Below are 25,857 nucleotides of genomic sequence, written 5' to 3'. Positions count from 1 at the left end.
ATGGGTTAAAGCTAAAGAGAAATTAACAATTTTTTTCAGAAGCTGGGCAGGAGTTTCTGCTTACTTGCATTTTTTGTCCATTTGAATACAAGGGAGCCAATGTGCTCTTGTTTGGTGTGAGAAAACCCACATGCTGATGGAGAATGTATGTTTCTAGGTGCCAGATTGACCTGTCCACCCTGAGTAAAGAACAAACCCACAAGCTGGAGATGCCGCTAGAGGAGGGAGAGGGATACCTGGTGTTGCTGGTCACTCTCACAGCCTCAGCTGCAGTCACTATCTCTGACCTCTCCATCAACTCCCTGGAGGACCAGAAGGAGCGAGAGGAGATTCTGAAGAGATATGTATGAAGTTTTCTTTCATCCTTTGTTAGCAAAATATTGGCTTGTATAAAAAATAACTATAGTAAGGGGAAAAAATCTAAATATATCTCTTCTATTCTAATCACATCTAGCCAATAACAATCATTTAAACTAGTTATTAATATACAAATAGTAACAGGCGGAACAGGTAACATCAAGAAGGTTACAAATGCTCTTCATACAATAATGCTATTTTTTACGTGGTAGTTGAACCGTTTGATAAGGTGTCACATAATGAAAGTAATTTTACAGCCTTGCAGATGATTTTTACCAAGTACAAAGTGGCTAAGGGATCATTCAGCAACTCAGCAGTTTCTACTGATTGTTCATGCCAAATAATTTGATGTGCTAATGGTTTTCAGGTTTTTTTGGGATCATCTGTTAAAGGGCAAGAAAACTTATTTTTTGTCTTAATATTAGAGATTGAAGCACATAAAAATAATAATTTCAAACAATGTTTCCATTTTAAAATATTCTGAAGGAGATTATTTTAATTTCCCAGCATCCTTACATTACACAGAATCTTTGTAATTTTATCAAAGCAACAGAGAGGGGAGCTCTTACTCCAGCATTTGCTAATACCTAAATCACTAAAAGTAACTGTCTCACTGCACATAAAGAAAGAAAGAAAAAAAATGCTATTTCCACTTGCAATTACAAAGCTTTTATTGTACAATGCTGCCAGGTGTTTAGAAGGGCTTCTCTAGACACTCAGCCATTAAACCAACCTCTGACTATCAAAGAGGCTGCTTAATTTATTTTTGAGATTTTAAAATATTCCTATTCCATGACGGACATCCTTTCAATAACTGAATTTAATAAAGATGTACCTTATCAGGCTGTGCAGATAACATGAAGTCCTAGTACTAATGCTGTACAATATTCTTCAAACAGATTAGCAGGATGTGTGCTTCAGCAAATTTATTCTGTCTATCTCCACTGAATCAGCTGTCTGCTAATGCTTGTACAACTCATACACCAATAGTGTTATTATCATAAACACAATTTAATAGAGGTGACTTAGTGAGGCTAAATATAATATTCCAAAATGAATTGAAGGCTAAGGTATTGTCCGCCATCTGTGAAAAATAATTACAATTAAGAGAGTTAATGTACATTTTGGAATCCACCAAGACAGTCTGTGGTTGTCAAAATAGATGTCTATAAGTAGAATAATTTTTTGATGGATATGTTTTTGAGGTGCCATAGTTCCTGCTACCAACAGCAACAGTAACATATTTCTGTGGCTTATTCTATGTGATGATATGGCAGACAAGTGATACTGATGGTTTTGATTATTTCAGTAGCAGTATAGAAATATACTGCTATAATAGAAATGTTTTGCAACTGTACTGTTAATAATTTTTCCTAAATCCTCAATTTTTTTGTCCCCAGTGTAAAGCATAATTATGTGGCATAAGATTGATCTGGTTTATTCCTGTTTCCTGTAAATACAAGGATATGTTTCCTTGTAAATACAAGGATACGTTTACAGTGGTGTATGCATTTGAAAACATTTAAATTTTAGAAAGATGTTCATATTGCAGAGGTATGAGTTTCTCATTATGTGTTTCTGAAAATTGTGGCATTCACATACTTTTTTGATAAATTCTACTGTTTTTATTAAAAATACTAGCAGAAGACAGAAATTACCAGGATTAACTTAATTCCAGTAGTTTATTTTCACTGATGTTAAATTTTACTTCGGTGTTCATTCCTGCACTTCAGAACTAATACTAAGACAACATGTGTAATTAGCAAGATGTAGAGTTCCCTATTGAGTGGGTGTTTTTTTGGATTTATTTCCTCTTTAAAAAATCTAGCTTCTATTTGAGAAATATATTTTGCACCCTTTCTACAGCCAAAAACAGTTAATGAGCTGACCTTGCCATCAGATCAAATAGCCTTAGAAAATGACTCTATTACTGTCACTTAACCATTTGTAGCTGAACATCAGAGCCTTACAAATTAAATAGGCATTACTGTTTGAACCATTATTTTACCACAATTGTCTGAAAAGATTAATTCCTTTTGGGGTGAGGAGGGGGGCACATTAATGGGTACAGACCAAGAGAGATTGTATGACCTTTTCAGAACTGGTGTGCTGAACTCATGGTCCCCCTTGTCACAGTTTAAAAACCAGAGGAGCTAGTTTAGAGAAGTTGTTAGCATTCCATTTTTATTATGACATTTCACAGTCATCCGATTTAATGTCCCTTGACCAGATTGTCCACTGTGAGACGATGGGCTTGAAATGTTATTTAGAGCATTGATAAAAGGTGAGCAGTTCTAAGATGACAGCGAGTCATGAGGCTGGTGGTGTGACATTAATTTTCTCCATAACAGAGATGGAATAAGACGTCATGGTGACAAGCTGTCAATCAGTACTAGCCCCTCAGTGTATCTCAATGCCATGGGATGGGGTATTGCTTCTCCCATAATAGAGCTGAACTGAGATGCTCTTCCTGACAGCTGCTGCAGCCATACAGAAAATATATTATACAGCCTTTCATTAAAAAAATAAAGAAGACTCATCTCCAGAGCATTTCAATCTTCTCCCATCTATTGAGGGCTGAAAAGATTCCCAGCAAATCATAGATTCCTTTGCTATGAAAATTCTAGGCTTCAGAAACTATGTGGATTTTTGATACCTTCAACAATAGTCACAAATAAGAAGACAGAATATGGTCTGCTAAATCATTACTTAAAGTTATGTATTTAAAGTAATGTGTTAAAGTAATTTGCTTCTCCAAGAGCCTCTGTCGTGGCACTGTATTCATTTTCATCAGTCTCCCCAGTCATTATGTGCAGTAAATGAATCTAAGCCAGCTACTTTCTGGAAATAAAAGTTCAAAAATTCTGTGGGATTCTAACAAAGGTGGCAAAGCAAAATACAGCACTGGCACCCTTAAGAGTGAGCTAACCAGGATGAAATTTGGGAAAAGGGGATTGTGTGGCATCATAGGAAGTGGGTGCTGTTGCTTGTCTTGCTTTGTATTCGGTTTTTGCTTGGTTGTATTTCTACATCTTGGTGTTTGTTTTGGTTGTTGGGAAACTTGGGTAGAATGTAGAAACATTTCTGTAAGTCCTGTAATTTTCATCATGCATATTACAGCAGAATTATCTCTGTTCTGGGACTAGTTGTGATAAGAAGCTTCCAAACCCTGATCATCATTATAATAAATGAGGGATGCAAAGATGCTTTTGAATTACACCAGTGCTATCTGTAATACCATCTCTGCTACCCTCAGCTTGTAAGCACATAAGCAAAGGATTGAGCATGTGCTGATTGAAGTTGACCACCAGCATTTTGAAGTAATATTTATGATGATTATCTTATTAAAATTGGTAGAAATTTATTCACTGTTACCCTGTTATAACACAATGCATGTATGTAACATATGAGCTACTACACTGAATTGGATTTTTAAGTTCAATGTTGCAAGGTCAAATCTTCACTGTAAACAGTAAATGGTCAGCTGGGGTTTGTGAAATTAGTATCAGTGTGATGTAACTGTTAGAATTGTCTTATTAATTAGAAAGACAGGGATGCATATTGTATGTCTAACATCTTAATGGGTAGATTTTCTGTGCAAAAGCATAACTAGTTTTGCAAGCTGACATTTAGTATTTCATTTAAGCAGCATCTGTGGGTTTTTCAGTGATTAAATTTATTCTTGTTTCCCATAACAGTAAATTTTGCTTCTGTAATAAATTAAGGAATTGTTGATTTGATGTTTTCCCTGATGCTTACTTTTTTTAGAAATCTGGACATTTTCATAGGTGGTGGAAAAAGTTTCACCACATTACAATTTTAGGGAGGACCATAGGCACTAAATTCATTAGTCCGGATTTTAAAATATTTCAAAATAAAGGTATGGGCTAGTATTTATGAACAAAATTTGCATTCAATGTTTTTTCATTTAAAACTCTGCGAATTTTAAATAATACCAAAAGTTAGAGTTTGAGAATCATGGCGTGTCACGCCTAATTAGTGCAATACTCCCAGTTTGTTAGTTTTAGTTACTTGAAAAAAGAGCAGCAGTGGTACATGGTTTTTGATAAGTTTTCTAAATCTGTGTTGGATGAATAAATGCAAGTGTCAGTGTAGTGAACTCTTTTTTCTTCCTCTTAATACATGTAGATATTGAACAAATTTATGCAAAAAAATATAATTATTTCTGTTAAGAGCTTTCTGCCGTGGAATTGAAACATATTTTAATTATTTTTTTACCTTTTCTGCATGTGATTATTATGACAGTTATTAAGTAGTTGTTATTCTCTTTTGATTGCTTTTGCTGATGTTATTCACCAGCTTATTATATGTGTATATGCAAGCTTGTATATTGGTATATGCAAGCTTGCATGTAATAGTCAACTACAAAAATCTGTATCGTCCCTAGGTCACTGCTCAAGATAATATTGGAGCCATCAGAGGGAAAATGTGAACATAGTTCTTGCAAAATAATTCAGGGAGAGGCATTGTTTCTTTTTTTGTTTTAATTTCTTAATATACTGCAATAATTTCAAATTTTGAAGTACAGTTATTTCCATAGTATTAGGGGATTAATTCACTAGAATTTGTATTACATTTAATCAATCGTATTCTAACTCTTCCTTTGTAATTTTCATTGATAAGTTAAAGTTGCAAAATATAGGAAGAAATGCAAACAACTGCACATTCTTCAGCAAATAATATTTAAAAGTCTGAGTATGTAGGTAGAATTACAGTAACTTACATCTGGGCGAGGGAGGAGAGTATTAATATTGCTTTTGGTTTGTCTCTTTTGCAATACAGAATTATTTTTCTTTTTATTAATTTTTAGAGTCCAATGATGATGTTCCATAACATCAGCGATGTGGGATTTCTTCAGGTGAAGGTCATCAGGGCAGAAGCATTGATGGCAGCTGATGTCACAGGCAAGGATTCATTTAATTTCTGTGACACTGAATACCGTAGTAATATTTGGTGATTTTAGAACTGGGAAAAAAAATGCTAAAAACAAAAGTTCATCTACAGGTTATGTTCTGTTTGTGCACTTCCACCTTCTGCTCATTAACAAAAAAATCTAAACACAAACAAAACTTTCGTAAGTAAGGCAGCAAGTCATTCTAATGCTAGCAGAGCCCTAAGTAGATTATTTCTGATAAAGGTGAAATATAAATTTTTCTCCATCAGACATCCTATAAATATTACATAGAAGAAACTGCTTTTATTTTAGTGGATTACACCATACAAAATTATCAACATTAAATTCCAAGGTACAAGGCAAATAAAAGGTTCCAGACTTAGATACTACTTTAAAATTGTTGCCAAAAGAACCACTTGGTATGTGTCAGATATTTAGCAAAGCTGCTGTCGGTTTCAGGCATTTCAGCTGAATGCAACTTGCTGTAGCTACTGCTTATCTTTATAAGATAAGGGAAATACGATGATTTTTTTCACATTTTCTATTTTATGTTATAAGTTGAATAATTAATTTGACACATTGCTTTGCAAAATAAAGAAAAAGTATTTCAGCCATACTGACCATATTTCTTCAGAAATGTCCATCTCCTCTAGGCAATTACCTTCCTACTGCCTGAGCTGAATGGAGCAAAATGAGCTACATCTGTGTCAGAAAATAGCCATCTCTGATTTAAAATAATAATGAAAATTTTAAAAATTGGGAAGAAAGTAAAAGGAAACTAGAAAAAATGTTCTGTTAAAGGAGCAGATATAGAGCAACCTACTCAATTTTTAGTAGTTTTGTGATAATTAACATGACTAGCAGTATTTCAGACATGGTATTAGTGCAAGCATTTTATCAGTGCAAACATTTGATCATCCAGTTTGTGACACACAAAATAACAGATTCTATTTTTGGTGAGGTTGTAGAAATGCTTCTAAAGTCTGGTTTGACCTTATAATCCAATGTTTTCTGAACAGAGAGAGATTAAGTTACTCGGAGCAAACGGTATAATTTAGTCCCTGACCTGATTCAATCTTCAGCTTTTCCAAAACAGCATGTTATTTGTGCTCGTTGAACATTCTTTTTGGATATATATTTGATTCAATTAAAGATATATAGAGCTAGCAAAAATTTTCAGACATTGTATTTAGGATGGCAGGCAGGAAGATGGGGAAGGACACTCACTATCTTCCCTTGTTAGTAAGAAAAAGCATTGATACACCAGATGTGTTTTGTAAGATGGCTGCACATTCCAGATGTGGCAGAAATCTTGTATATTCTGGACAAAAGTACTCTGGGAGTTTTGAAAAGAGGATGAAGTGGTTTTATTATCTGCTAATGTAGTTTATAGCTATTTTTAGTAACTTGTAGTTATGTACAGGTCATTCATTTAAAATTAAACTTCAAATTGTAATAGTGAGAAATAAAGTAGGTGTTTGGTGATTGTCAATAAATCATGTTTGCAAAAATTGTGTAAAAACTTGACCCACCTTTATTCAACTAAGTGATTAGTGTGCTGTCATCGGTGGTGTTACTTGCACTACTAAGGATTGCTTCTATGAGTAAAAGCTAAGGACTAGTTTGCACATCTTTCTGTAATGAGTTTTCAGAATCTTTTGCCCCTGAGTCTGAAAAGCAGCTGGAACAACTGTGTAGTACCTGTTTTTGCTCTTGTTTCCTTCCTGCTAAACATACCCCATTTCACTTCCAGGAATCTTTTCATGTGAGATAGTAAATCAAAATTTATTAATTTGAGCTGAGTAGATTTTTAAAATCCTTAATATTCCATTCTTAAACATAAGCACAGAGGGAAAAAGATTTCTGTAATCTTTTAAGTAGCCATCAATCCTGCTACGATTGCAAGGATTTTTTTCCCCTTTTCAAAATGTGAAATTTTTCCTTTGTCCCATGCATTGAGCAGCATTGTAATACTGTACTTAACTCTGTGTGAATAAAAAGCAGTTTAGACTCATGTTGAATGAAGGAGTAAAAAGCACAAATTACTTTTTAATGAAACCTCCAATTCTACTCCTTTCCTCAGAAAGCTCATAGCCTCCCTCAGTGGAATGCTAGTGGGTCACTTTAGCTAAGCCCTTAATAAACTGTTGATAGCCAAGGGCAGTTTTTTTCCTTCACATTCAATAGCCTAATGTTGGACAGTGTGCTTCAAATCCTTAAGGTTAGTACAGATTTTTTTTAAAAAAGAGAGTGATTAAGGGTGATGGTTCAGGTCTTAGCTTTACAGCCCTCCTCACATGTACATGCAAAGAATAATGTGCCGGGATGAGCTGAAATTTCAGTTAAGTTGTAGGCAGGGGAGCAAGTAGACCTTACCAATTTTGAAATGCTGTGCTGCTGGAGCATCCCATAAGTGGATATTAAAAATACCCCAGAAAAGTACAGTCAGAGTTCTCACTCAACCCACTTGCCAGGAGATCTATGAGAGGAAGAACCACTGAGGGGTTGAGAGACTCCCCACTGGTGCTTGAAAGCTTAACTTGGTTTTCACAAGAGCTGAAAAACTGGGTATCTTTCAGGACCAGGGCCTTTGGGAAAATGATTTGGTCTGTGAGGCTGTTTCCCGCAGAAAAATTGTGTAGTTCCATGATAAATACACAGTTCTAGGGATTCCACCAATGCAAATTTATATTCTATTGGAAATTGTGGTCACAGCAAATACACCTTTCTGGAAACGATGTATTATTTAGTATAAATTCTTTGAAAGTGTAATCTAATGAATGGGAAGATACAGAGAATGAAGTTTAATTTTTCCTTCTCTGTCTGAGAAGAACCTTCCAATTGAGTTTTCCATTGTGTTTTAGCTATTCAGTGCATGACTTTTTTTCTCCCTAAATCCTGAGTTAGAAAGAAGTATATTCCTGTTTCCCTAAGTCTTTGCTTGCTCATGAAATCTCTGGCAGACTTTCTCAAGGATTTGGCTGCTTATAGAGTCCTGGAAGGATAGGTGCTATGCCTACAGTGACATCCTTTGATATGAGGAGATTTTCTGGTGGTTCAGTAAAACCTAAAGTATAATGGACTCATCATGACAGTTGGCTTCTGACATTCTATACATGGGTTTCACCTAACCCATGTAAATTGCAGGCAGTAAAACAATAAGCCCTTCACTGTGACATTGTTTAGGTTTAGGCAATAGTCAGATATATCTAATCCTTGTGCAGCGTAGTCAGGTATAGATGGTGGGTGGTTGTGGAAGGCTGCTGGCTTTGCAAGGCAGTGTCTGCGTCTCTTTTACTGAGGCAGATACATTGCTCCTTGTGTCATGAAATAAAATTCAAAATCTCTGCCTCATCATTCATGAAAAGTAAGCAGATTGGAAAAGGTGTGCCACAGATTTGATGGATTTCAGCAAACGTGCTGTGCTTTTAAGGAGTAATATTTAGGAACTCAGATTCATTAGCAAGAGCAAAATTCAAGCTCCATAAGATGGCCTGACTAGAAAATAGCTTGTTTTGTAGTATTTGGGCTTTAATTAAGATGTGTTCAATTCTAGCCCCCTGGCTCTTTCTCCCCCTGCCCCCACCCTTCTTGCTGTGTCACAGACCAGCGATCAGACGCTTTCAGATGGTCCAGCCCATGACTTTGACCTTCTGCGAGGTCTTGTGTTCCCTGGGGAACCGTTCAGCTCATGAGGTCTGATTTCACACTTCCAGGATGCCTTGGCTCTCATAACAATGACAGGGAGACAAAGCCCTTTAGAGTGGGCCGCATGGGGACTTGTTTAAATTGGAAACTAGAGAGGAGTCAAGGAACAAGGTTACAGGCTACAGAATAGTGCTTTTAATAAAGAGCTCACAGCTCTGGTTCAGCTCAAAGAGGGCTACCTCTGTACAATTAATTGAGACATTTATCTGGAGCATCTTAGGCCTCCACTTTCTCACAGAATTACGTGATAAATATCAGCTGAGAGGCAAATGAAATGTGCATGAAATGAATTTTTAACACTTTGATTACTGTGTCTTCAGTCTTCATTAGAAGTAAATTTATTTATATTTCTGTCCTCGTTATCAATCAATTGTGTTTTTTCCGAGTACTGTGATTTCATAACCTTATATGTCTGAGAGATTTTACTAAAGAGCTCAGTGTTATTTAGGTTTGTTTTCAAAAGCTTTTCAGGCTTTTCCTCCACTAAAGAAGAGAAACTAAGCATAGAAAATTAGTCAGATTTTTGTTTTCTTCCTTTTTTTTTTCAGTTTTATGTCTGCATTCAGCCTCTCTTCTAAGAAAAGTCTATGTTAAAATTTTGCTAAGTGTAAATGTCTTTTCTAAAATCTGTCTTGCTAAACTGTTCTAACATCACTTGTGCAAAAATGGTCTTTGAAATGGTTCTTCAAATGTTAGGAAATGTCAGAGTGATGAACACAAACATTAAATTCACAAAGGTATGGAAGTCCATGCGTGTAAAATTGAAGGAATAAATTCAGAAGCCCTTTGGAAATACGGTTCCAAAAGTAATTTGCTCTGTCAATTAGTGCAAACAGATTTCAATATACACTTGAGCTATCTCCACAAAGTACAAAAATCTAGTAGGTGGGCAGAATTCTGTGGTAGATAAAACATTTCATCAAGTTCTGTCATATAGGTCACCTGAAGCCTTTGGTCCAATATCATGTACAGGAAAGGTACTGGCTTTTAAGTACCTGTTCTAGCTAGTAATAGAAAAAACAGGATTTAAAAATATATTTTTGAAAGATATTTTATTAAAATACATTTTTTTGTTAACCGTAACATTTATAATTATACATACAATGAAACGATGGCTTGTGATTTTTTTTTTCTAAAGTAGTCTGTGGAGATGAGTTTAACTTGATTATGGCATTACACTGAGTTGCCTTGTAAGATACCTCAAGCATTCATGGTATCAGTGTGTTGCAACATGTTTGCATCATCACAGATAGAGTAGAATTATAACTCCGATTTTAAAGATGGAAAACTAAGAAAGGTTAACTGACTCAGCTAAGGCCAACAGAGCAAGTCCTTGTCAAAGGTGGCATTTCACTTGGGTTCTGTACTTAATCCATTAGATAAGGCAGCTTCTCATGCTATTGAGCCATTCCTCCTCCTGGCCAAAGGTCAGACTGACTGTTCTGCTGCAAGCAGCTGGCTGGCAGGGAGCTTGGAACAACATTAGTGACATTAGTGTCTGCATGAGTGGCACTGCCCCCCAGAGTCATGAACTGGCTGTCTTGTCTTCTGAAAAAATAAAGGCCTTTTTTGCTGTGGGGACTTAGATCCGTAATGGATAGGCATGGCCAGAGATAGGAGAGAATCATAATAGCCTATGTAATATTTAAAAAATATTTTGCCTTTTATAGCCATGTTAAAGTTGGTTGAACTTCATGAAGTTATGTTTTGAGAACTTTACTTTTGAATGTAGAAAATGCAGTTGAAATTCCTTATTATGTTTTTAAACTGTCCAAAGCATTTTTAGTTCAGTTTTGTAATGTAATGTCAATATAATATTTAGTTTAGAATAAGGCTAGTGATTTGATGAAAATGGGTTCATGGGCTAGCTAATGCTGAAATTGACTTTTTATCAGTTTTTGTAACTCAATGGACTGTGAAATGGTAAAATTATGAAATTATTTGTTTCCCTGGAGTTATACTGAGGCAAGGTATGTTTTCCATAGCAATGGCAGAAGTATCTCTGAAGGCCTAATGGGTATCTAACCCAAAGCTATCTGCTGGCCCTTGTGAGTTAATATTTCAGAAATGCAATAAGTTTTTCAGAGGACAGCTAGATCTGCCATGTGTTCTCTTGCTGGCATATACTCTGAAGAGCAGTTATATCAATGGTGATTCCTAGGAAAGGCCCATGGCAGTCTTAATTAAGAGAGTAAGAACCTTTCTATAGTGGCTGTCCTTTATGATTTTTCATTTTCATTCCTACAGGCTGGAATTTCAGTGTTTGATGATAGAGAAGCATTTTTATTGTTGTACGCAAGTGTTTTCTAAACTAGAGGATCATCCTATTGTATAAAATATAGATGTTTCCATATTTCTCTTTACTAAAGTCTCCTATTTTACAATATTAAGTGGATAATGAGCAGATGATATGCAATTTTCTGGAGACAAATGCATGCATTTAATAGAGTTTTAAAATTTAAAAAATGATTCTTGAACTTGTACAAAATATGGCAATCAAGTTGTTCAAATTTAAGATTTGACAGCTTTTTATCAAAGTCAGCTTTGTATACAAGTGGAGCTAGGAAATGAGTGTGAAAGTGCAGTTACATCCAATTGAAGTTTCTGCTTGAAAGAAATACTATGTTCCAAAAATAATTTTTGCTTGAAAACAATTTGCCAAGAATCAAAATTTTATGTTGGATCATTTTCACCTTGGAGACTGTTGAAGGAAGGCCTATATAAACTGCCCAGAAATATGAGTTACATCATATTGCAGTTTGACAGTTTTAACACTCAGGTAAAGTTCATAACTAGACAAATAAAAGATCCTTGCATCTGAATTGGTCACATGTCTTTGCCATCTCTTGTGAATTTGAGATGACACCCAATGGTTTGTTGTTCTAGCTGCCCCCTAGATTGGACAGTCCAGCTCGCCTCCAGCCTGGAAGATGGGCTGCAGTGGTGTGTGTGGGACTGTCAGGATGCAAGGGTTCACTAATACGTTTGTGCTTGCTTGTGAGTACCAGAACATAGAGCCAGATGAAAGTCCTGTGGTGTTTTAACTGATGGAATGGGCCTTTCTCAAACTTTTCCACTAGAAAAAACACAGGCTGTGTGGTGCTATGGCTACTTGAGAAGAAAATCCAGGAAGCTGAAATTGTGTGGAGACTGAGGCTTTGTTGTTTTGATTTTCTAAATATTTTGAGAAGCATAATTTTGAAATATTTTAAGATTGCTTCTATCAATCACTATTTTGGCCTCTTTTCCATCATGAACAAGTGCATTTTATATTTTGTTGTTGGAGAAAAAATGTCTATGTGACCAGTCAAAACAGATAATGAATCTGAGCTGCCAACTGACTTTTTTTGTGAAGGACTTCCTGGGCTTTGGGGGACTTTGAGTTTTGACAACAACAGCAAGCAACACATCTCTAGGTCCTCATTGCTGCCCCTTTTGGAGAGCTGATTTCAGGTTATGGTGTACAGTTCATCCGGGGACACATGGAAGTTCTGAGAAATAAGGTGACAAGCAAAAGACTAATTTAAATTATTGTGTGCATCATATGCAATGTGAGGGACAGAGTGCTGACTGAAGTAAAATCCTCTTCTTAGCTCTAAGTAAGGTAATCTGAGTTTGTGCTCTGGTCTTGCACTGTCTAAAGACGTAGCATAGCACAAACAAGGATATCTGTCGAACTAGATGCAACACGTGTCCTAAAATTCAGAAGCTTCAAAGATAAAAATAAAGATAGAATTCAAAGCTTCAAAAGATAGGTAGCTCTTTAGGGTTTTTTGTACTGGTGGCATACATTACAAAATAGAGCTCCAAGAGTTCATTCTCAGATAGTCAACTTCTGTACTGGGTGAGGGAGATCTGTCAAAAAGAAGTTGCTTTTCCTTCCAATTATGAATATTATGTAAATTAGCAGTTTATTTCTAAAATTTCAGGAGCCCTTCAGACTGTACAAGTAGAGACCAAAAAGCATGAGCTGTTACAGCAAAAGAATGGATAAATTATATCTGTTTAACTTTGTATTGAGGTTTTCTGCAGATTTCATTTCAGTAAGTTGGAAGGTGTACTTTGTTTTTTCACTACCTACTTCTACTGTGAACTCCTGCAATCAGTGGTAAGGCATGATAACAGTTAGCCCCACTGTGGTCATGGGATACTCAAGATTTTCAGTGTTGATGTTGGTGCTGCTGGGAGCATACTTTTAATGTGTGCCTTAGGCAGGTGGTGGCCGTGTTAGTCTTGTACAGTGCTGACCACACGCTTAGGATTGTATTGAGAAGTTTGCTGGGGATGTCTGTCTGATCAATAGCTAAATGTCTCTAAAATCACTGGACTAGTAGCTGGAGGCCTACAAAGAGCACAGAGCAGCGATTGCTAGTTGGAAGATCCTCAGTAGATACAGAGGGTTTAGTAGAATTTCTTGATGCATGACAGGTTACATACAGTTGTATACAACAGTTGTGGTTTAGTTTGTAGTGGAAGGAGTTATGTTCATGATAATGTAATATGGAATGCCTGAGCATAGGCAGCACAAGATTTATCAGAGTTTTTTATGTGTACTTTTAGAAGGGCTAGAGGGAGAGCACACTCTTCAGACACTCTTCTGAATATGCGTGACTCTTTTCTAAAAAATAAGGAAAACCATTTCTGTATCTCATATTTGAAATAGCTAATTACATTAACTGACAGAAATTATCTGAGGCTGCCTTTGTTCGAGTGTGTTGTGCTCAAGGTACTGGTTTTGAATATAGTGTTGTTGAATCTTCTGGGTCCTCCTAGAGACCAAGGAGACCTAAGTACATTTTTTACTATTTTAGTGCTCTCTTAAGGCTTTCATTGGGAATGATCTCATTACTTTGAACACTCTTGAAATGCAGCAGGTTGCCCAGGTTGTCAGTGAGAATTAAGATTGCAGTTACTCTTTCTAATAATGAAAACTTGAAAGATGACGGATAGATACCGAGTTTCACCAAGTCTTCATGCATTGTTCTTTCTGTCTTTCTGGATCACATTCACTACTTTGGGTTAGTATCTTAACAATGTTTGCACATATCGTATGTTGAGCATGTTAGCAATGAGTGGTGCCTTTCAGAGGCCCAGCTTGGCTATGAGTGTTTCAGCATATGTAAGAAATAGGCAATGGTGAAGGTGCATGGGGAAACTTTGTAACCAAGTAATCATGATAAAACCAACATTCCTTAGCAGAGATGTTCAAAGCTGGGAAACTTCTCTTTGTCAGCCATGGTATTTGAGCCTACCCTTGAACCATGATATTGCCTCTATTCAGATGATAGGAGAAACGAGGTGTGAAATGTTGACTTTAAATGTGGGATTTTTTTCATTTCTGAAAACTGGTTGTCTTTGGTTTGACTGAGGAGCTCTACAATTAATGCTACATATTATTGATTGACATCCATGTAAATCTGTAAGAAGAGTCTTTGAAAAAGTGCATGCCAAGAGGCACAGAAGAGAATTAAATGTAGTAAACACACTCTCTTTGTTAATAGAAAATGGCATGTATATGCTTCAATGTAATTTACTGTGTCTGTATATGTTTAATATGTTCAACTCACATTGTACCACCATATGCAAATATGATTGATAATGCCTTAAAAAATGAGATACAGTAGTCCACCTGCTGTGCCAGTGCTGCCTTGTTATTTTAACTGTCTTCTGTGTGTTTCTTTTTCAAATACTGAAAGCTAAAGAACTCGAATAATATAAATGGTTTAGATTTCCTATCACCTTCTAGATTGTGAAATAAAAGAACCTTTAGATGTGTGGTACATCCATTTCTGCTGACTAATGAATTGTATCATTTTTCAAGATAATGGGAAATATTCAGCAGTATATGATTTTCTAGAGCAGGTAAACATCAATTAACTATAATTCACAATGTGTTTAAAACAATTATTCTTTATCATTAATGTTAATAATATGCACATAATATGCATATTAACCCTTGGTGTAGTCAAAATCAATACTGCAGTTTGGGAGTTGTGGTCCCTGGATAGCTTTGTCTAAGTATTGATTTTATTGTCATTTGTATAAGGTATGAAACAAATTATGTGCCTTCCCTAATATCATTGCTGTAGCCCCACTAATGTAGCTACTGTAGCTACTCAGTTCATGGTTTCTAATAATGCATGAAAAAATAATACAGAATTAATTAAGTCATTGAGAAACACAATTGCCTAGTATGGTAGATTTAATTATGGAGGGCCAATGCCAATATTCAATATATTTTGAACAGTCTACTGCCCAAAGAAAGTCTGAAGAGAAGAGCAAGTCATGCAGTACTATGCAACTCAAGTGTTCCTTTACATTAGACAAAGTTCCCCTGGGTCCAGGGAGCAGCAATTTGTTGTTCAGATTTCTATTTACATGAAAATAATGTGTACTCTTGTACTGTGCCAAAGGCAAAGATCACTCCTTCCAGTTATTAGAGAAAATAAAAATATAAAAGCAGGATAGCATGTCTCTTTTTCGACAAATTTATAGCAGTTATCATTACTGACATAATTTGAAATACAAGTTAAATAATTTAGCCCAAAATGTGATTTCTTCTCTTTATTGCCTCTTTATTGAAAGAGGTCTTCCCACCATGCCCCTCATGTTTTCATTAGTGTTCTTCCCATCATAGCTGTTCCTTAGGTCTACCTCTCCACCCCTCCTTAACTTTCTATGTAATTTCAGGAATGCTGAAGATACTAAACCCACCTTTTGCTTTCTCCCATCCCACTTTGGAGTACTCCTTTTTCAGATAGCCAAAGCTGTTCTTAAGTATCAGATTCAGGTTTTTCTTCTTGTCCTGTTGTCCTAGTTTAGGCCAAGGATGTGTGAGGGTAGAGCCTGGAGTCGTGTGGGCTTGTCTAGGCTGTTACTCTATGTAGTCAAATTATTGCTGGTAGGAGTCAGGGAGTCTCTCTTCCAAGATGAAGAGGTCATGGCTTCTGGTGGAGGAAAATGGGCAGTGCAGAGGTGCAGCAGCCATTTTCTCCCTTTCTGGGAGAGTGTGCAGCGAATGGAGTGGTGGGTTGGTGCTGATTCCAGCTGGAGGATTTGTCCAACATTGTGGGTTCTTTTGTTTTCTTGGTCTTGGGGACAAAAAGTACAGGTGTGGAAAGCTGGAGTGCCATTATCTTTCATTGTCTTAGGCTTGTGGGAAAAAACATGGTGTAGGGAATGATGGGGTGGCACACCATGTGTGGAGACCGTGTGTCAGACTCCAGGAGCATTTTGCATATAATCACCCTCTCTTATGCACTGTTACTGTTTGCTTTCTTATCTCATTGCCATTTCCAGTTAGTTGTTACCTCAACCCATAATTTCTGCTTTTAGTTTCTCTCACATGCAAGAGGGGCTGGGGAAAAGGGGAGCAGCTTAACTTCTTGGTGAGCTTAAAATAAACCACAACGTCTTTCCAAAATAAAACATAGAAAGGGTTAGTGTCAGTTTCATGTTCTACCCCTAAACTTGCAGTTCTGATCATTTTTCTTGCGCTTTCCTTAGTATCTAAGCACTGCTTGCCTGCAGTGTTTTCCTGTGAGCTGCCTGTTTAATATTTAAGGACACACAGATACACACACACACACACACACACACATGTGCACACACTTGCTTTGCGCATTGCTTTTCTTTAAAGGAAAAAATATACCTTCATATCCATTTCCATTATCATGCTTCAATTATCAACATAATACATTTTCCAAGCAGCAACTTCATACTTTCTGTTTTGGTGCTGTACTCAGTACTTTCATGCTGAGGGATCTCTTTTTAAGTATATCCAAAACTACTTTTTTGTGCTTTAATGTATAATGAAATATCAACCATGTTTGCATTTCTGCTGTGCTGAGACTACAGCCCATCATTCCAGCCCATACCATCTCATTCTTTAATTGTACTTGCCCACTTTGTCTTGTGTTAGGTTTTTATATGAGGCTGCCATCAAGATTCTTTGATTTTGGGGAGAGGGGAGAGGATTTGTACAGTATGAAACATAATACAGCATAATGGTCTTTGTTTAATTTTCATAGGTGCTGTGTTGTTACAAATAATACAGAATAACACATTTCCTTCATATCAAAATACTTTCATTATGTTATCTTTAACGTGAATGGGTGATTGGTACCATTGAAGTGAAGTTCTCTTAACTGTCTCACAAGGGTGCTTGGCAACTTCTAGGAACATGCTGTGTTTCATCAGAAGAGTCTGTATGGTGATTTTGTTGTCTCCTCCCCCCTCCCCCCCTTTTTTTAAAGCAAAAGAATTGTTCTTTTAGCAAAGAATGTTAATAGATTTTGGAGATGAGTAGTGTGTTATGAATATCCTGAATATAGTGGAGACCATCACAGTGAAGTTCAGAAAGTAAGAAACAACTCCCTAAACTTGTTTTATTTTAAGCTTGCTCATCATGTGTTTTCTTAGTTCATAAAATTAGTTCTAAATTTTCTCTTACAGGTAAAAGTGATCCATTTTGTGTAGTTGAATTGAACAATGACAGACTGCTGACACATACTGTCTACAGGAACCTCAATCCAGAATGGAACAAAATCTTCACATTGTAGGTGTTTGGATTTAGGTGGGGGGAGCGGATGGACAGTGGGTTTTGGGTAGTTTTTTGGGATGAGGGTGTTGGAGAGGGAAAGAACAAAAATACTTACTGGTAGCTCTAAAGGAGAATAGTGATGACATACTGATATTTCTTAACTAAACATTCAAATACGTTTTGAGGATTGAAAACATGAAAACAAATACAGAAGTGGTATAATTTTAAACATAAAAAAGTCAGGACTGTTTCTTGGAAGGCATTTATGAGTAATGGTATGCACACCAGACTCCTGTTAGGTTCAGCAAGAGTTTCAAGGGTCAAATCCAGTGTGATGGATTTGCCCCTGAAGTTTTGAGTGGGGAAAAAAAAGATCCTGTGAATATGACCTTTATTAAAATATGGTTGTTAACTGTAAAAAACATTAGGTAGGTACATACAGTTAGAAATTCCTCATGCATTTATATTTCTCTGAATTATGATTAAATAATTTCTTCTTGTCTCCATTTACTAACTGCCCTTCTCACAATACCATCTAGTATCATACTAGTACAAGACAGCTGTTGTGAAAAATGCAGTCTAAAACAATTGATTGAGGAGTGATGTGATTGGTTCCTCTATCCTTTTGTTATTTTGAAGACAGTTAAAGGCTTTGACAAAATAGAAAAAAGGTCTTCCACAGACAAAATCCGTGTTGTTTGCCTTGCTCAATTGCCTTTTTTTTCTCCCTTCTGTCTATCTGACTGTAATGTGACACCAGTGAGTAGAAAAAACTGATCACTGCTGCTGAAATCAGTAACAATCCTCTGCAAAAGCAGTAGAAGATTTAGTTTAATGTACACTTACTTCACTTTGTCCTACATTAAAATGCTATATTTTGCCCTTAAGGTCAAAACTCAGTCTGATTTTAATTTTTGTTTTCCCCTCTAGATTTATCATTTACGTATTTAGTATCGGTTTTGTGACCTGCAGTGAGGTCTCAGACATTAACTCAGAGCAAAAGAAACAAGTCTCACAATAGTTGTACTTTTCATCAGCTTATTATAGTAGTTCGCATTTCTGTATCTGCAAAACCATGCTAAAATTCATTTTTATATTTCTAGTTATTTACCAATAGAGCCAATAACTAATCATCGTCTGCTTCTTGACAATGTTCTGTGCACAAGGAATTGCCTAGATTTGTAGAGGACAAAAGACTAATCAGAAATCGAATAGAAAACCTCTAAAGGCTTTCAGTGCCTTTCTTCTATGTACATTTGCATTTATATTCAGATTTCTTAATTAATTTTGGGCTAGCAATCCCTCATCTGGAGGAGTATATTTTACTGAAGTTGAACTGCTTTGCTTGAATTTGTATTTCCTGGATCTGCCATTCAATCAAATATGAGTTCTCTCAAGTAATTTTTTTATTCAAATAAGGAATATGAATTTTTCACCCAAAAGTTTACATGTAGAGTGACATATCCTGTGCATGGCAGTGGAGTGTTTTATAGCTTGCAGTCTTTTTTCCTCAGTTGTACCTGAGAGATGCATCGTTCCATATTATTTGTTCTTTATTTGCTGTAATTTGTTGTATATTTGTAATTAAATGAGAAATTCAGAAACAAAGAATCTGTTCTTATTGCAAGGATAAGCTCTTGTAGATTGTAATTATTTCCATTTACAAACCTACAGGTTTCATTGCATTTGCAGTGAGAACTGCCACGAGGGTAGCGGTGTTTTAGAGTAGCTTTTAAAAGCTCTCTGTCCTTCTGCTGGTGGCTGTAAATCCCCTAGTGCTGCTTCTTGCAGGTCATGCAGTGCAAACCCCAGGCAGGAGATTTAAAGCAACATCCTTCAGAAAACTTGTGCTGGAAAAGCCTTTTGGAGAGAAAGAGTGATTAGAAAGCATTTTGGTCCCTAGAAAGAATTTTGGTCATAAAAAGCCTTGCGGAGAGAGAGAGAGAGAGAGTAGTCATTGCAGCCCTTAGAAATCATTTTGGTTATATGCAAAGATGTCTCATTCACTTAATCTCAGTTCTCCTCCATGGCTTGGAAAAATAGATGGGTATCTGTGTTAACCTTTTACAGTTTTGTCCTTGGTACTCACTTGGTGTAAGTGACTTCTTTCTTCTGTGTGTACTTCTCTCTTTGTAGCAATATAAAGGACATCCACTCAGTGCTTGAAGTGACAGTTTACGACGAAGACCGCGATCGAAGCGCTGACTTTCTAGGCAAAGTTGCTATACCATTGCTGTCTGTAAGCTTCATTCACCTGACATACTGCTCTGAATTTTTCCTGCTGAAGGAGGGAAAGAGAAAAAAAAAATAAAAATTTGCAGCTCTGAGTCTGTCATTTCTCAACCAAGGTCTGTAATAAGAACACTAAAATTTTAACATACTCTATTCACGGCCATGTTGAATCCCATGATAGTTAATTTTTCCTGACAGACTCGGTCCTGGTAATGAACAGGTACTTGTCAGACTTGCCACAGTTGTTTTGGGTTCTCTGTCAGTTTCAGCAGCTGGGGGTCAGGGGTCACCGGGGGGGTGTATTCAGCGGAGACCGCAAGACAGACGGCTGTCATGTCCTTTTCCTGCAGATTCAAAATGGTGAACAGAAAGCCTACGTCTTGAAAAACAAGCAGCTGACAGGGCCAACAAAGGGGGTCATCTATCTTGAAATAGATGTGATTTTTAATGCTGTAAGTCTTAACTTTGGGTTTTTTTGTACTGCTAAAGAGTTCAGTTTCATGAAAGCTTTTGTTCCTGATTTGTAGAGAATTTCTGTCATTCCTCATTTTCTCTAAGCCTTGATGTATACTACAGAATACTCTTCTGCCACTGCTTGGCACACCCACTCTTTTTGTTGCTGCTGCTGCTGGTATTGCTGCTAATGTACAGAGCAGCAACTCTTGTCTCTGTGTATGCTTCTGTGTCCCGAGCTTGGCAGCCATGACTTTGAAACTTGGTAAATTTTGTGAATTGAAGCTTGTGTAACTAGTGAGGAGCAAGTAAACTTGAAATACTGACATGCATTTTAATGCATAGGTGAAAGCCAGCATACGAACCTTAATGCCCAAAGAACAGAAGTACATTGAAGAGGAAGACAGACTGTCTAAACAGGTAAAGAGTAAGGAAACACTAATCCCTTCTAAAATCCTTAATATCAAGTGTGAGCATTCAAATATCTGGTATCCTACTGCTGAGAGTAAAGAATAACATTTTCATTACCTGTTTACAAAAGAATATGATAGGTTGAGAAGTCAGAAATGGAATACACGGGTTTAATGTGTCTCCTCTATAAATTGCTGCCTAATTTCCATGAAATACATGAATAAGAACACAGTTGAAACCATCAGGTTTCACACATATCAGATTATTGCACAGGTGCATGTAAAATAAGTCTTGCATAAATTTTTGCTGTTAACTTTGACCTGAAAGTTCTCCATTTGTTGCAAGGTAAAGAGTCATCATTCTTTTAGCCAAATTTCAAGGAAGTTACTTGACTAAGGTTTGAATCAAAGGTGATAACAGACTGAAATTCTTTAGAATCCCAGGAATAGGAAATGTCTTGACTCTTTTTTCCTCTGAATATATTTGCTACACACAGTTTTAATGCTTCGGTAAAAAATTATTTAAATACGCATATTCTTCTGCACTCAAACTACTTTGGCCTCATTTTTTCTTATTCCACAAATGTTGTATCTTAAATTGAGAGAATTTGTTGGACTATGGGAACAAGATTTTTGTTGTTTTCAGTGAAAAGTCAAAGGTCTCAGAACTGCTTTCTTTGTTTCTGAAAGCCTGCATTCTTAAGCATGGTTTAGATTATCTGCCGGATGAATTTTATATCAGTTTATGATGTAGTTCATAAAACAAAACATTTCAAGAGGCAGAATATTTCTTTATTAGCAATTTTGAGTAATGCAGTTACTAAAGCTGAATTTTGCACTACTATTCCATCAAAAAAGCAACAAAGCCTTTTACTCAAGATTCATTCTTCTTCCTATTTTCATGAATGAAAATGGCATTGTGACTTTTGCAGATGGCAGGAGTGACCATTTTCTATGTGTCTCAGTACACATATCATTCACTGGTTTGTCCACTTTTTGTTGTGAGGTATGTTTCCATTTTAGAGGATTTAAGTACATTTTCTAGAATCAAAACCTAGAGTTCTTATGTCTTACATATATGTAACTTGAAAGTATGTAGATTACTTTGGTAAATACTTAAAACAATGCTTTCAAAATAAATCAGAGAGACAAATTTGTTAAAGTTGTTAAATGGTGCAGATATCTTAATTAAGTTAGAGCAGTAGTGTTGCATGGTTTCAGGTTAGTGTCCTGCAGCATCTTTTTAATAAAAATGGCCAACATTTGTTAAAGGCTTAATGAAACTGAAATCTAATTAATAAAATAATATGTGAAATTGTGCAAGTGGTGTTTGAATGCTGAACAGTTTTTGTACCATCTAGAATTAAATTCAACAAATACCAATTGATACAATTAGCAAATTCTCTTTCTTCCAAGTCTCAGATTTTACATTAACTTGCTCAATTTATGAGGTAGAGAGCGTAATATTTTCTCAGCCTTTCACCCAAATTAAGAATGACAGTATTGTTAGCGTGAGCCTCTCCTGAAACTTTTTGGGGTTTTGAAATATTTTCAATCTTTCATCTTTTTAACAGCTGCTGTTAAGGAACTTCATCCGGATGAAGCATTGTATCATGGCGCTCGTTACTGCTGTCTGCTATATTAGCAGTTGTTTTGACTGGGATTCTCCTCCAAGAAGTCTAGCTGCTTTTTTGGTATGATCTTCTTTATACTATTTTTAATCATCCCAGTGTGTTTGTGCTCTAGACTGAGAGACAATACTGTGTAGATTGGTGGTTTCTTTTTAATTTATTTAGAAGTTTGCATTATGCTAATATCATCAGTCACATTTATTCAGTTTTTAAAAAAAGTAATTAAGTTTAAAATGTCATGCAAACAAGATAGACTGATTTTTAAAATTTATAATTGTATATTTATAGTAAAAAAGTAATTGATTTTATAAGTTGCAAGCAGGTGATGCAAATCAAAACAGAGTCAGTGAACTATGGATAATATATTTTAAGCTTCTCACAAATGATGTTCATTAAAATTTGTTAGATCCCCCTGGATATTGAATAATGACTCTCAAAGTATTTTGATTACTAATTATTCAAAGGTGGTGTTCCTAGAAAAAAAATCCACCAAAATAAAACCAACCCAACTTTAAAAACATAAATGCAAACAAATTTGTACCTTTTAGGCAGCAAGCTCTGGTCATAGTTTTTAGTGAATGGTTTTAAGTGAGTTTGTTTTTAGCAATTTAAACAAAATTGCTGTTTCTTCAGGAATATTATCTTCATTATTATTAACCTTATTTTTCTATTAAATTTTAAGAATTCCAAGCACAATTGTAGATTGCATTGTGTTACCCAGATAAATACCTCTTTATTTTTAAAATCATAAGAGCTACAAACAAAACCATTATTTTTTCATTACAGAATAGAAATGTATGCATGGACATACGTTCTGGAATTTCAAAGTTTTTTTAATTAGCTGAGAGATACTGAGATTAGTAGCCGCTCCACTATGATTATGAACAGGGAAGGGTTTCAGTATAACTTCGAATAATTATAGACATCGTCTAGTGACAGTACTTTTTACTTGGGTGCCTGAAGGTCAGGTGCCTCAAATTTGAAGAAATCAAACCAGGCTTTGGTAGCTGGCTGTGCAATAAAATGGGGTGGTTGGGTCTGTCACTAAATTATGCTGTTTTGCAGAAAGTTTCTCCTAGCAGGGCTCTGTTTTTACTGTGTTGCTTGTCAAACCCTTGGTTGCCATGTTCATTGGGAGTACAGGAGATACAAGTGCTATTCAAAGAGCCGGGGGTTGTACTTTTGCCAGTGTCTGTAGTAATGGCACTGCGTGGAAAGACAAAATATGCTTGCTGCTGTTTGCTATAGAGACATGATCTATTATTTCAGTTAACAGTTATCAACCCTTCACAGGAAAATGCAGGTTTCAACATAAAACTCAAATGTTTCATGTTGCTATTACTGCTTCAGTTAGTAAGTATTCATCACTCTAAGTCAGATTTTAATATGGGTATGGAACACTGTTGCCAGTGGAAGAAAGGAAAATGGAAAGACATCCTGTTCTTTGGCAAATTAATTTTTTTCTGCTGGCATACTTCTGTGGCTGTGGAAGTAGTGGTGTTGCTGTTAAAATGTAATTGTTTCTGGTCATAGAAAAAAAATCAGTGTCATAATAATAATAAGTAGAAGTAATAGTATGTAAAACAGAATTTAAGTAGGGAGGCCAATAATCAGTGTATGTTACTATTATAGTTACAGCGTATTGCAGTAGAAACATTTTCCTGGTTATATTTTTATAGATATGTTCATATTTTTCATACCTATTTATATAGGGAGACATATATTTTAAAAAATCTGATTTTTTTGGTTTTCTTGGAGTATTTTTTTTGCTTATGTAGGTGTTGCAGTAAATTTTTATGATTATATCAGTGCTGTGATTGTACAGATGTATTCCACTTTTGCATCCAAAATGCATCCTTGTGCTTTTTGACCTGATATTATCCTCTCCAAGGATCAAATCATTCCTCTGTCAGGCAAAAGAAGTCTTTGCTGGCCAAGTCAAATATATGTGAATTTTTATCATGATTATAAGCTTTGGGTTTAGATGGTTTCTAGACTTTCATAGGCTGTTGAAATCTCGAGAGTGATCCACTTGCTTGTGTTATGATGAATTATACTTGCACTAGGGTTACATTTGCATTTAATAGAGTGTATAAAATTAATGTATGTATATGTTTCATTTTCTCTTCACTATTATACAAATTATATCTCCTTGTGAAATTGTCTTCTAGAGGCTAGAAAATCTCACATTGAAATGACAATTCCAGAAAGGACATGAGAAACAGGCTGTTCTGGGAGTATTCAGCTCTTTAGCCAGAAAAAGAAACAACATATGAGAAGTAAAGCTTTAAACTAACCACTTCTTCTATCCTATTGGATTTGAAAATATACTGTGATGGGTGCATCCTGATACAGAGTTACAGTTAGAGTTAGATACAGTTAGTTAGAGTTGCACCTAGGAGTATCTCCCAGTGCCCCATGTTCTTGGCATTACAGTCATGGATACTTTTTTACCGTGTGACTTTTCTTTCTAATGGGATATGGGGGACCATAGGTGAAGAAATTCTGGCAGAATAGCTCAGTTTCCAAAAATGTAACTTCTAAGATTGGTTAGGAAAGGAGAACTTCTCTTGGAAACCTACAGAAAACTTTGATTAATATGTTAACTCTAATAAGTTACATCATATGCCTTGTGCACTCTTCACTGCAGTTCTTTTTAAAGTCATTCTCCTTGGAAAGTCACACTGTTAGTCACCAAGGCTTGAAAGGGCTTGCTGATTATTTACATTCCTGAGCTTATCTGTCTCAAACTTTTACATTATTTGGGACATTTTAGGTACAGAAATGTTGTACTGAAGATTTAGGATGATTCTTTCCAAAATCTGTTCAAAGGCATCAGGTCAATGATGCAGAAACTCCAAGTTACATTTTCAGTGTTCTAGATTATGCATTTCCTCAATTAAACATTATTTTACCTGTTTCTGATAAACTTCATAAACTCATCACATTCACTGGGGATTTTTTCTGAATAGCTGAGAATTTTCACTCTATTTCTTATTCTTATGCTTTGGTAATTTGCAGCAGAAGAAAAATTTTATATATATGTGTGTGTATTTGTATATATATATATACATATATATAACTGTGATGTATTAATAGCTGTTATTTTTCAGATACTTAAAGATACTAATAAATAGCTCATGAACGATAGGTTGATTTTGCTAGCATATGACTTTATCTTAGAGCAACTAGAAAATTCTATATTCCCTCCTGATTTTTTGTATTTATTTCCTGTTAAATAAAGGAAGTGCATAGAAACACCATTAAGTTAATATTTGAGTTCCAGAACAGCTTTATTATGTCCCATGTCTGTGCTGATAAAGAATGTGTTATGTACTTATATTTATGCTTCTTAAGACCTAAATACAGTGGGGGAAAACAGAATATGTAGAGAGCATTTGCTATAAAATCACATCTTTTTCTCTGTTTAAAACAGACCTTTGCAGTCTTTAGCAGTTAAATTTTTTTATTACTATTTGGTAATTAATATGGTACGTTTCAGGAGGAAGAACTTTAGTAAAGTATACAAAAGTGGATGTTTTTTCTTCAGATTAATCCGCTGCGGGCACTGAAATGTCTGCTAAGTTTGGCCTAATTTCCATCAGCTTC

At 35.8% G+C, this 25,857-nt stretch overlaps 1 protein-coding gene across 2 annotated transcripts in view; it reads left to right on the top strand.

Moving 5' to 3' along the window:
• MCTP1 (multiple C2 and transmembrane domain containing 1) overlaps positions 1-25,857 on the top strand; it is a 217,926-nt gene that overhangs the window by 99,129 nt on the left and 92,940 nt on the right. For both annotated transcript variants that reach the window (XM_064735559.1, XM_064735558.1), the window contains 7 exons: positions 158-344; positions 5,189-5,282; positions 17,435-17,537; positions 19,659-19,761; positions 20,105-20,206; positions 20,553-20,627; positions 22,192-22,311. In XM_064735559.1, the coding sequence (XP_064591629.1) occupies positions 158-344; positions 5,189-5,282; positions 17,435-17,537; positions 19,659-19,761; positions 20,105-20,206; positions 20,553-20,627; positions 22,192-22,311 (784 nt within the window). The remainder of the gene's footprint in view (positions 1-157; positions 345-5,188; positions 5,283-17,434; positions 17,538-19,658; positions 19,762-20,104; positions 20,207-20,552; positions 20,628-22,191; positions 22,312-25,857) is intronic.

This window comes from Zonotrichia leucophrys, chromosome Z, assembly GCF_028769735.1.
Source record: "Zonotrichia leucophrys gambelii isolate GWCS_2022_RI chromosome Z, RI_Zleu_2.0, whole genome shotgun sequence".
In the NCBI taxonomy this organism is placed as follows: domain Eukaryota; kingdom Metazoa; phylum Chordata; class Aves; order Passeriformes; family Passerellidae; genus Zonotrichia; species Zonotrichia leucophrys.
Note: the sequence above shows the minus strand (reverse complement) of the source record. Positions and strands in the feature narration are given on the sequence as shown.